Genomic DNA, 13,060 nt, shown 5'->3' with positions numbered 1-13,060 from the left:
GATCATGCTGAAATCATTGAATTCATCAGGAATTGGGGAAAATCATGCACAAGGCAACTGGGAACTATTTATGGAATTCTGGCAATCACTGGCAGAACAAATGGTGACACTTCATGGGACGCCCAGGAATCCTTGACAAAACTGTTGGAAATCACAAAATCATTTACAAATCAAATGGAACTCTCTGCAGAACTCCCAGGAATCCTTCATGGAAACTGTTACAATCATGTCAATGTACACATTCCATCATGGGGCTTTACATCAGACCCCTGGATACAGGACACTTCAATGCGGAGGACAGTGTTGCGTAGTAGAAGAGACCCCAGGCATCTATTGTAAGGAAAATGGTGTCTACCTTCATGTACTTCTGGTTTTTTCATGCCAATCTTTATTCTGCCAGTGTCCACAGAGTACGTAATGGAAAATGTTACAATATATCAAAACTCTGACTTGTGACCTTGCACTAGGTAAAAGCAAAATATATTTAGATTTAAATACACAGATCACTATCACTATATAAACATAAATTCTGATATAAAGTGAAGTCATGGCGAGAACTAACTTCATGCTCCAGCCAGGGGAGAAAACCTGACAGCCACTGGATTGGAGATGAGCATGAGGCCCAGTGTTGGTCTGGACACTGTGGAGCAGAGAATGATACTGTGCCCCTTACACAAACAACCTGAATTCCTCAGTTGTACAGTCCATAGCCTAGTCACTATCCCGATTCACTATGTGATGTGTACATCAGCAAATAATTACCTTGTGAAAGGCCTATTTCTTTTCTGCTGGAGAAATGTTTCAAGAACCGTTGTAAAATAAGCTTAGGCCCAACTCTCTGTGATCTGGGAAAGAGCTTTGTTGTGAATCTGAAGAGTTAAAGGACCAATGCAGCATTAACCAAAAAAAGATTCAAATCTTCTGTGATGACAAAAGCCACACACACACACATTCGTATAGAGGTGCAGATTATGTTTACAATACAACATTCAGAGACCACACACTTGACGCCATGTGGCAGTCTAGCTCGGCTGTGTGTTGTCACCCGCAATGATGGGATTCCAGTCCCCTAGGCCCACCATCTTCACACTTAACTCCCAAAGTTTCTTGGCTGCTTCTGGGTCGCAGGCTTTGCTTGAAGGTGTCTTCTGTCTGCAATCACTGTACAAACAACAATTAAAAACACCAAGAGCTCAGGTTACTATCTGTCTTAGGCCATGACTGTTTTCTTCCAAAAATTCATCCATCAGTCAACATACCATTCGCTGCTATACGTGCCACATCCTGGCACTGACACTGACTCACAAGAGAACAATTGTAAGTGTTATATACACTTATTAAAGACACTGTATAAACAATGATGATAAATATGGAAACTTGGAAATGTGATAACAGTCTCTCTCACATTCTTCCACATTATCAAACATTGGGTTTCAGTAGGTTAGAACTTCTGGTTAGTGTTTGCCAGGACTCATGTCCTAACTTCAGGAACTGCGAATCCTTTCATATATAAAGCAGTTGCTCTCGGACCCACTGCAAGGGTACCTAACCGAAACATGCTTCTGCCCACATCCTTCGATTCCTCATTAGCCATAATCTCAACAAATATCCCATGCTATACAGGGGGCACAAAATCACTACCCTGTACAGTGCATTGGTTTGGTAGTGTACCCAGGCAAGCAGAATCATGTTTCAAAGAGCAGCTTCCCATCAGAATCACTACTCAAATACTCAGATAATCTGAAACCAGCCACAAAGGATGGATGCTTTTGCAGAACTCGGTAACAACCAACAGCTTCGCAAAACAGTGCGCTCGAATGTTCCTGAACGTCTTCAGCAGTGTCTCAGGACAGAAGGTGACTGTAAAGACTCTATGCACCTGATGATGGCCACAATAGGTCATACCAGAATCATGTCAACTGAATAATAATAATAAACATGTCACACAATTTTAAACACCAATTTGTATGAAGACCAACATGCATTTCTGCACATGCTTGGCAGGGAAACTAGCCATATATATTTAGGAAAAAGGAAAATGTTTTCCATTACTGACTGTAGATGAAAAAGAAGCATGTATCTTACACCCAGCATATTTTTTCCTTATATCTTAATGTTTTCACGACAAAGAACACAAGCATAAAAGGGTCTCAGACTGTTTTCACGTGTGTCCAATTCCGAACTTCACATGCAGCAATCAATGGCTTCCAAAGATACATGAATAATGCATGTTAACTAATTATGTACAGTGAGCATGACTTCAGTTCGTGCCCTGGAATCGTCAGTATTATACTATTTATATAAGAACACGAAATATTGGCATTCAGGAAGTGAAAATTGAACTTGGGACCCTTTCAGAAGCAGACTGTTATGCTAATTGTGCAAGTCTAATATACTGTCTGTGTTCCTATGCCCAACAACTTAACATCAGCAGCATCAAATGGAAGTTATGTTTCTCATTCAAAGCAAACTCAAAAAGTAATTGTGAGAAAGCATCTCCTTGTTCCACACCATTCAGATTAGGAAATGTATCAGATAAATATTTACCTACAGCCTGCAAACTTAGTGTTGCATGATATCATCCATGTTACTGCTTTTGTTTTGGAATGTACCGAAGGACACTTTAAGTTGAAGGAACTTGAACCTGTTTACATCACCCTACACATTCGCTTCCATCTTTAATGCAGCTCTGTTCTGAATCTCTCCTTAATTTAATGACATTAAAACCACAATCAACTGTTACATTTTTCAGCCTTACTCGGCCATCCTCAAGCAATTGTTTACATGCTCTGTTGTTATACACATCTGTTGTGTGCAGTCAAATGATAAGATCACATGGTTTAATCTAGAATCTTGAAAGTGAGAGTATGATGGAATTGTAAACCATCATAATATTCGATGTTACTTGCCTTGCCATGAGGAAAGAAAAACATTCAGGCATATGCTGAATTATAACAAAAAAATGCATTTGCTGTTGAGACTCTTTTATCATTCACTGATACCATATAAGAGAAACAGGGAGAACCAAAACATATGCAAAACTGTAGATAGATATGCAATTTGTTTCCATCTACAAATATTTCAAATACCACAAAGCATACAAAATGACTTCCACCATAACAAATAACAAAACTGAAATGGGCAAATAAATATTAGAGTATAGCAACAATATCTTGAAACAGTGTGCACCTTCCACCAAAGAGAAGGAAGAGTGCCAGCATGCATAATATTACCTGACTTCCTTCTGCTGCCAAACAAGAGAAATCTTCTGTTACTGAAGCACTGATATAGGCCATGAGTTCTCTCACCTGTAGTAGAGACCTGTTTCACTGGCCAGCTTTTCATCCACAGAGCAGTATATGCTGGTTTGGGCACCCCCTTCAGGAGTCTTGAAGAACATGCTGGCAAAAGCACGGGTTAAAATAGCAGCACCTTTGAAGTACATGTCATCCACGTGTCTCTGCAGCTCAGTCTTCACTGCGCCGGGGTGAAGCGAGTATGTTGTCACACCTGTGCCTGATCAAGAACATGAAGTGTATTGTGGCATGCAGAACTGTTGCTATGCAACGACCATTGAGATCAGCAGTTATACAACAGTTATTGCTAAGTAACAGCTCTGTAACTAATGGCCACTGCTAGCAAAATGCCTGAGCAGCAATCGTGTGGGCATCCCAAGGGACACGAACACAATGTCACAGCAACAGAGGACTGGTGTTCTCTGCATGGTCCGTGCCAATGCGACAATGGAACACAACTCAGGGCTGGTGTTTTCTGTGTGATCCATGCTGAGTTGTTAAAAGCGGGCCAGTTAGTGGAAGGAGTCAGTAGGTCAGTCAGTGGAGTCATGTGAGTTGGTTAGTTAGTGAGTTAGAAGACTGCTGTGGTTCAGTCAGGAACTGTTGTTGTGAGACGCTGGTAACTGAGGCCAGAGACAATTCAGGAACCCAGAGGCAGGGGAACATCTGCTGTTGGAAGCCACTACCGGGAATGGCTACGAAAGACTGAGAAGACTTAAGGTGTGCTGTAGTAGCAGTGCTCTTCGGAGGGTACAACTCAGGGAGACTGTCGTAGTTATTTGTAGTCACATTCTGTAAGTGTTCAATAAATCTGACTACCAATTCAAACCCCTGTCTACAGTTATTCCAACACATGATTAGTATTATCAGTTCGCAATAGGCCCTACACATGTCATGCAATGTGTCACTATGGTTCTATTATGAAGAAATCAAAGCAATCCAGAAACATTACTGTGCACAGGGCTGTAAGCTTGTGTGAACATTCTCACTTCCCAGTGTTCATGATTTCAACATTTTCACTCTTATAATTATTTCACAGTTTTCGGTTATTGCTTTGTGCAGCATTGGAAATGGTTTATTTTCTGGTGAAATAAATATAATACATTATAGTGACAGATATGCTTGCCAAACTGCCCTTATGGTTTTTTGCTGCAGAGAGAAATCCACAGAAAATCCTTTGAAGCATGAAGAAGAGAGAAAAATCAGAGTGAAACAACAAAGTAGTCTACCTTGAAGCATTCTTCCCAGCTCTTTGCAGAAGAGCACGTTGGCTAGCTTGCTCTGACAGTAAGCCTTCCAAGGAGTGTATGACTGCTCCAAGTTGAGGTCCTCAAAATTCATGGTTCCCCCTGAACAAACACAAAGCCAAAAATATAAAGAGCACATCCTGCAATATTAAGTGGCTTTCAATATACAATTTTCTTGCCTATGACCACATTGTTCAGAATATAGTGGCAGTGGCAAATGTTGAAGCTAACAGCAAACTTCACTTAAAACTCCTCACACAAATCAAGATACTGAAGTGAAAATCATTTAGACATATCAAGTTAGAATCTCACTTAGGCTAGATGCTATTCTGACTTAGTTGCGTTTGGTGGGAGGAGGGGATGGGGTGTTGCTTAATCCATCATGGTGAATATCAGGCTAGTAGGCCTACCTTAGAACAGGACACAACTGCCGCCTTTCAAATCATCCCTTCATGACCATGTTCTCAACCCATCTTGACACTGTAAATCCTCCCACCTGGCCTTGACTATACTGTCAGAAAGCCAACAGGATTCAGTCTTCTCTCAGTCTATACCAAAAAAATTACATATAGAATCCCTTTTAGTTTTGTTAGCCAATTTTACTCACTGAAATGAATTTCAGAAACATTTGTCACTTGTGATATGCAGTGTCAGTTCAGCCATGCTGTTCTCTATTAACCAGAAAATGGCCAATTGTGGATTAAGAGAGAGAGAGAGAAATATTGATGTCTTGTCAGCTTTTCTTCGATTACATATACACCAATTACATAAATACTGATGAAAAGGGAAAATAAATTGCGGCAGGGAAAACAGGACAGGATATCTCTTGACAAATTAAATGGTTATGTCTGTGCTTGAGGTTACTAGGTACACTAATTAGAAATAAAATTCTAATAACAGGGCAACCCTTTGATCCTGGATGTGCTGGATATCATACAGGGGGCTTACCTCTGTTGGCTGGTTCATGGCTGTGTGCTTCAAGGTGACCGGCGCACTGCCGGCTGCGAGGAAGACACAAATTTTTCTGATCAATCACTATGCCCGTTGGCTGGTAATTTTCAGAATGAAGTAGTTACAACTTACAGACCACAGGTGTTGAAAATGCTGCCCCTCTACACAGACATTCCTTGCACCAGTGGAAGAGGTTCTGATTTACCGTTCGAAAATGCTCTGCAGGAATGATTGCCATTTCCCTAAGAAAATTTTCTTTTAGTTCCTTTTCTGTTTGGGGGTTGCTATTATAACACTGCCCTACAATCAACCCCAGAAGAAAAAACCAAAAGGATTAAGATTGGGCGAAAGTGCCAATAATTCTGTCCCCAAAGGAAGACATCGGAGCAAGCCTGCATACATATACATGCAGTGTGGGCAGTAGCCGAGTCCTTCTGAAACCACCCAGTCTTTTTTTCTTCTGTTAACTATGGAAAGAACTGCCTGAGAATGACATACATATCTTTGACTTTGACACTCCAGTCCCTTCTGCTAGACGTTTTAGTGATTTTCTAGGTGTACAAGTCTGGCTCCTATGTCATCTAACTTTTCCTCAGCAAGCACTTGATGCTTATGTTTCTGTTTCTTGTTTATTAAGAGTCCCATTGCTCTAAGTTTATTCAGCAAATTGAGAAACTGTTTGCCTGCTGGGAACTCTTTTACCACAAAATTATTTCTGACACCTTTTAGCAGATCTGTAATTCATATAGGTGTCATGCAGAAATACACGTTGCTCTAAAGTACACAGCTCCATGATACAACACACAGTTCATTAATTGTAACGGAGAATAAACAGCTAATGGAGACGATAACTGTGGTCCACTAAGACAAATCATAAACAAATTCCCATGCATGAACTGCACTGCTCACTGTGAAACATAACATCAACTGCTCCACAAAATTAATGACCTCCCTCTGATGCAAACGTTATGGACCATCAGGCATACAGGATTCACCGACAAAAAGCGTATGTACCTTGCAGCTAGTAGTGCACTGGTCAACAGAAGTAAAAACTTCCCTGTATATATTCAAATGATTTATCAGTTTTATGATTGGATTGACTTTCCTTCCATGGTAACGTGTTCTGCATACAGTTCAAAAGAGGAAATCTCAGGTCTCCCATCAGGACTAGATCTCATGTCATTCATTCAGGACCAACCACACGCGTGCACGCACGCGCGCACACACACACACACACAAATGCTTACAGTGTGTATGTGTACATACATACACATTGTATATAAAGTATGTTCAGCTGTTGTGCACATCTGATTGATGTGTAGTATGTAGGGTGATGTCACAAAATGCAGAAGACAGTTCTCTTCATTGACTGACACATGTAATAGGCTACCTAGTTTACCACTGGGCTATTAAAAACTCTTGAAGTATACAATCTTTCTCAGTATGATCCAAGATCTGCTGACTGTGCCCCCTATCCTAGGGAGCAAGATTCACCAAAACCATGTCCCAATGTCAACTCACATTCATGTGCATAGGAGGACACAATGACGATCCTTGCAGGAGCAGAGCGGATGATGCGCGGCAGGAGGAGACATGTGAACAGGAAGTGTCCGAGGTGATTCACACCGAACTGCATCTCAAAGCCGTCCTCTGTTTTGCCCTGGGGGCATGCCATGATTCCTGAGAACAGAAGCAATGTACCTTCTTACCCTGAGCTCTGTTTGTCACGAGTCCCTGAAAGCAACAGGATATAGGTCACAGTACCTGCATTGTTGACAAGCAGGTGGATTCTTTCTAACTTCTGCAGGAGCTCCTGGGCACATTGACGCACGGAAGCCAGGGATGCCAGGTTCAGGCACACCAATTCCACTGTACCTGCCCCCTCCACACCCTCCACCTGCTTACGCACCTCTCTGGCCGCTTCCTCAGCTTTGGTCATGTCTCTGCAGGCCATGATAACCCGTGCACCTGCAGAAGGAAAGATCAGTACATACATGGCTGCACAGAAATCTCAAGAGCACATGGCAAGTGCTTGGCTGCATTTTGCCCAACACAGGTGAGAAAAAATTCTGTGCCCATGAATGTTATGACCCTTAAATAACTCGTGCTGATCTAGCTTGGGGTACTGCCATTATCAGGGAACCAATTCTGCCCTCTCTAGGCGTTAATCACCCTTCAAAGCCACAGCTGTGAGAACCTCAAAACCTACACCATCTTCATTTATTGACAACAAATCTGCAAGATCTACACAGAAAAATGTTGAACATAAAATGTGGTTGAGGCAATCTTCCAGCAGCTGTCTCTCCAATAGGCGACGGTCCTACACAAACCCGAGCCCCAGGTACGCAACATTGTAAAGAAGACATAAGACAATTTCTTATCCCTGCCAGAAATAAAACCTCGATTCTTCGGTTATCCATACAGTAGCCTAGCTGCAATACCGACTGCACTATGCTGGGTCCATTCAACCACATAATTATTTCTTAAAATCGTCGGTAACCGATTTTCATGGCGCATATTTTCCGCACCAATTGTTTAGAACTATCACGTGAAGACAATACACCAGCCGTGGTGGTAATGCTCCACGCATGCTTAACTTCGACATTTAACGGTGTCCGGAATCCACTGCGTAACTCGTGGACAAAATGGCGGCGATGAAAACATATCGATTGGGCACCTGGACTCCTGCAGCCGTAAAAATCAATCAACCTGTCACAGTACGCTGAACTTTTCTAGGTTAGTATCGACCGCAAGCGAACCATGCAATATTCAGACAAAAACGGCACTTAATTTTCTAAGCGTGTATAGCTATGTGCCATTGGCGAGCTCTTGTTACAAGGCGATGGACTTTGCGTTCCATAAGAAGTACGACATAAGCCTCCTGAGGAGAATTCTATTCCACCGCGTTGATTCGTTACCATATCAATTAGCAATGAAATTGTTCACAATGTCTCTGGTTCAACCCGAGACCTTGAGACCATGTATCCTGACTGAGGTCCTGTGGTTTTCCTCTCTCTTTGCAGGCAAATTCCTGGACACCACCTCAAATTTGGCGTCAATTACTCCCTTGCATACCCTCTTCAATTCTTTATTAACCATTTACCTTAAAATATATGCAGCCATTTATCGATTTACACGGTACATGCGCCCCAGAAAAAACATCTCATAAATTAAAAAATCGTAAATGAAGAGCCAATTTTAATAAGGACTAGAAGAAAATGGAGGGCTGTGTGCATGGGGTCAAGCCAACTAAGAGGGTTATTCGAATTTATTAATGTAATTTTTTTGCTCACTTTTGTTATTTTATTTAAAGGGTTATTTTATTCTATGGTTTATACTGTGAAATGAGGGAATAGTGAAATTAGAGACGTCCATTATTTGGCAACTGCTCGGTAAACACATTCCCGCAGTATCGAACCAACACGCAACAACAGAGGAGGCGGTGTTTTCTCTGGGACCGCCCCGAGGATTTCGCGCAGGTAGAATTAGATACCCGGGTGGAGGCGAGTTAGAGTACCTCCACCGTACCCCTGCGAGTCGTAGGAGACGAAAATGGAACCCAGTACCTGGGAGTATAACTGGGCCACCCTGTTACTGGGGGATATAAATACAGGTACCTGGCTCTCCAGGTTGGGGGAGTCTCGAATGTGAGACAGCAAAATATGGTCATGAGCCGAGCGGGACTCGGAATCAAAATGACTGCGCTGGAGAAGGCCCAGTAACAATTTTAGACGACAGACCCAACCCTCTCGTCAGAGGATATTACTGCAAATGTTCAGGTGAAAAAATACTGGTCGTGGGTCTCAAAAGGCTTGATGCCAACGCGGATTTGGCGGTAAACCGCCAACTGTAAAGTAAATCTGACTCTGACTAGATTTAGAACTGAGTCGAGAGTTGATAAGTGAGAAGAGACGGCAGTTGCAGCAGAGAACTGGACTGAGAGTCTGCAGAGTTGGCAGTTGCAAAATAATGACAAGAAAGAAGATCTGAAGTGCAGTGAGACTGATACCAGTGAAAACACTGCAGAGAAATAGCCACTGCTGAATTCTTTTATCAAACGTTCTGTATTATTCGTTGCAGAATTATGTGTACTTTGTATTTAATTTCATAAATCAAGAAATGACGGAATAATCTGAGCTACAGACAGCGTCGTTAATTAAATAACATCAAGATAATATTAAAGTGGATCTTTGGGGAGCCCTGTGTGGGTGTGGACTGCATTCAGCTGGCTTAGAATGGGATTCAATGGTGGACTTCAACGAACACCGTGATAAATTTTTGCGTTATCTGAGTTACAGACGTCATTAAATAAATAACATTAAGATAATATTGCAGTGGACCTTTGGTGAGCCGTGCGTGGGTGTGGACTGCATTCAGCTGCCTTAGAATGGGGTTCAATTGTGGACTTCACCGAATATTGCGATATTTTTTTTTGCGTCACGTATAAGGGCGTCGTTTACCAGCTGAAGCACAATAACTCCGTAACGTACATACGAGTATACTTAATTTGCTTGTTTGATTATGACCATTCACAGTTCAAGACCTTCCACACGAAATTTGCATTAAGTTTTTCCACGCTACGTACGGGATTCGTCAAGCAGACGCGCAGGATTTTCTGAATTTCTTGCGTGTTCCAAATTAGTACAAGCAAACACGCATAGCCATATCTCAAACTTCCCAAGTTAAACGTTCCTTCCTTCTAGGTAACAGAAATTAGACGTTAGTCTGCGATATTAACAGAATGTTTCTGTACATAGGAAACAGCATGGCGAGGTTGAAATATCCCTTGGCGTTTCCTGTGGCATCACGATCTTCGTATGCATTTGGGCAACGGTGTATTTCTTCGACGAACAGAAGCCAGATGCACCACCTGCAGCGGGATCGACTGCGCCTCTAACCTTGAGAGGATGTTGCGCATGACATAAGCACATCTCATGACATTTCCACTGGAAAGCAGTGCCTACTTCTCCACAATCGGCCTTGAGAAGCGATGACTTGCCGAGATCGAGGTAATTACAAAGCACAAAAATGCCGCGTAGGAAGAAAATAAATAAACTAAATACTTTATAGGCAGACTTTATGTTGAAAACATTATTTCCTCACTGGATATACGTAATGCTGCGTTTGGCCGCGCCATAGCTCATGCGGTTAGTCGCTGGCTTCCCACCGCGGCGGCCCGGGTTCGATTCCGGGGTCTGGTCAAGCGGGATTTGTGCTGGATAAAGTGGCGCTGGGGCAGGTTTTCTCAGAGTACTTCGGTTTCCTCTGCCAATCTTCATTCCACCAATTTCTCCACAATCACCCTCACCTATCATCTTGGGCTGGTACAATAGGCCAGAAGTGGCCGCAGTACAAGGGATTTTGTCCCACCCCACTAGCAATAAAAAATAATGCTGCGTTTTATTTCGTTATATAATAACAGACTGACACTGAATGACATAGAAAATGTCATTAACACACACAACATGACACTAAACAAAAGTGAAACTGTTCCCGAGGTGTCACTATTAGGCCAGTCGGGTTCGTCCTCCGCAAGGAGCTGTGGTGCGTGCGTTCAAGAGACCCCCCACCAGTCGAGTGGCTGTGGTCCCATTTAAATTACTGATCCGGTATGACGCTCCACAAAAGAAAAGAGGTCTATGACTCATAAGGGAGTGGACGTATCCTAACCACGGAAGTAGACATCCCGATATGCATTGGATGGGAGGCCACGTGGGCCCAACCTCTGATACGAGCGCTATGCAGAAACTGAAACTCCACAAACCGCTGAGGGTCGCATCCCGACCGTCCCTTTGTCAACTGAGCTATCCAATCTTATAGAACGATTACCTGTACTGAGAAGAGTTCTTATCGCTACTTACTGCTCATGTTAGTGGGCTCCGAGTCGAAGAGGTGAAGGAAGGAGAGGCACCAGAATTTTTCCGGGGGTGGGGGCGCAGCGAGAAAAATTTCTTGCAAATTTACGTAAAGCTGTTTAAAACTATGTACTATTAAAAACAGATTTTATAATTATAATTTGGTATATTTCCCACCGTCCTTCAATTTTTATTCTCTCCCGAAGATTTTGGTGCGTGGGGGGGGGGGCTCCTGGCTTGGACCCTGCCGGCGTCCGTAGGTTAGAAGTGTAACCGAGAGGTAGACGATAAATGATCTTTAAGAGACTGTTGGTCAGCAGAAATTGCTGAGGCTGAGGGAACAGAAATTTACTCTCGTAACTTTGCAGGTTCTATCTTCTTTCGCTGAAGTCAGTCAAAATTGCGATATGGAGACTGGACGCGGAAATGTCTGGTGTTGCTGTGCATCAGAACTGTGCTCGCTAATGTAAACGAACTGCACACTGTTATGCACAGAATTACGAATGGCGTTCTTGAAAGTTACCTTAAGCTTACTTAGAACAGAAATTACGAAATTCAGATTCATGGAAACCTCCGACAAGGCCTTACGCAAACTGAGTTTTATTTTTAATGCAGGTTTGAAGTTCTCACAGACGTGCTTATAAAGAGTCCTATCTTCTGGGATAGAAAAGCTGTGCAGTCCGTTGAAAGCTCTACTTGCCGCCGGCTTTTACGCTTGTCTCTTGCTCGTCTTATTATTTGAACCTGAAACGTCCATCTACTTTCAAAGGACTTCTCGGCGTTATACCCCAGAAAAGAGAACTCTTCAACATTTCTGAAGATCGGAAAGGCTTAACAACTTCGTACGAAAGCCTCCCTCATAAAATTTCAAACAAAAGGTATGAAGTAGTTTATGGGATTTGAGACTAATTTAAACCAGACTTTTTTATGGATCAAAATGGCTGCAAATATGAACCCAGACGTTTTTCGAAAATCTCTCATATTTAACATTAAGAAAATTAATGCAACGGTTTATGTGCCGATATTCTCACACATGGACAGACATGGCTTTCACATGAGTTCCATTTTGTTTCACTTTTCAATGTGTGCTGAAAACCGATTTAACCGAAGACCCGTAAATCAGGCATTCTTATAATAAAGCAACGGTACTACCGAGGCAAACAACCATGTCTTCAATGCGCATGCGCATAGAGGTATGAACACACTACGTTGGCCTCACCGTCGGGCCAATTTTACGCCTAAAGTGGGTGGGTTGGGGGGGAACAATCGTTATACAGGGTTATTTAAAAAGAATGATCCGAATTCATGACGCATTGCTTCAGTTCTCAAGCATCGTCATGGAATGAGTCAGTGACCATTTGAAAGAGGAGTTATCTAAGTTGTGAATGGCTGCCACAGGGGCGCTGAAGTCGCGTCGTTCTTCCGGCAATGTCCACTCGTTCGTTTACCCTCGGAATGGCGAGTCCTCAGCAAAAGGCGTTCTGCGTTCTCGAGTTCGCGAAAACGAATTCGGTTGTCACGGTGCAGCGTGCTTTTCGAAGGCGATTCGGCATTAATCCGCCCTGTCCTAAGAACATTCGACGGTGGTTTCCACAGTTTCAAGAGAGTGGGTGTCTGTGTAAAGGAAAAAGTCCAGGACGACCACGAGTCTCGGAGGAACAAGTGGCGAGAATCCGTGCTGTATTTGAGAGGAGCCCGCGGAAGTCAACAA

General features: G+C 42.7%; 1 protein-coding gene across 1 annotated transcript in view; it reads right to left on the bottom strand.

Annotated features, from left to right (window-relative positions):
- Positions 1–450: 450 nt before the first annotated feature.
- Positions 451–13,060, bottom strand: part of LOC111874894 (retinol dehydrogenase 14) — a 14,142-nt gene continuing 1,532 nt past the window's right edge. Inside the window, exons 2-6 of the mRNA XM_023870756.2 lie at positions 7,259–7,462; positions 7,016–7,174; positions 4,526–4,645; positions 3,309–3,516; positions 451–1,161 (exon numbers count right to left, since the gene is read on the bottom strand). Coding sequence (XP_023726524.1) covers positions 1,023–1,161; positions 3,309–3,516; positions 4,526–4,645; positions 7,016–7,174; positions 7,259–7,462 — 830 coding nt within the window. The 3' untranslated portion in view covers positions 451–1,022. The remainder of the gene's footprint in view (positions 1,162–3,308; positions 3,517–4,525; positions 4,646–7,015; positions 7,175–7,258; positions 7,463–13,060) is intronic.

Source organism: Cryptotermes secundus, unplaced genomic scaffold, assembly GCF_002891405.2.
Source record: "Cryptotermes secundus unplaced genomic scaffold, Csec_1.0 scaffold516, whole genome shotgun sequence".
NCBI lineage: Eukaryota > Metazoa > Arthropoda > Insecta > Blattodea > Kalotermitidae > Cryptotermes > Cryptotermes secundus.
The sequence above is the reverse complement of the archived record's forward strand: the minus strand, read 5'-3'. Positions and strand labels throughout refer to the sequence as shown.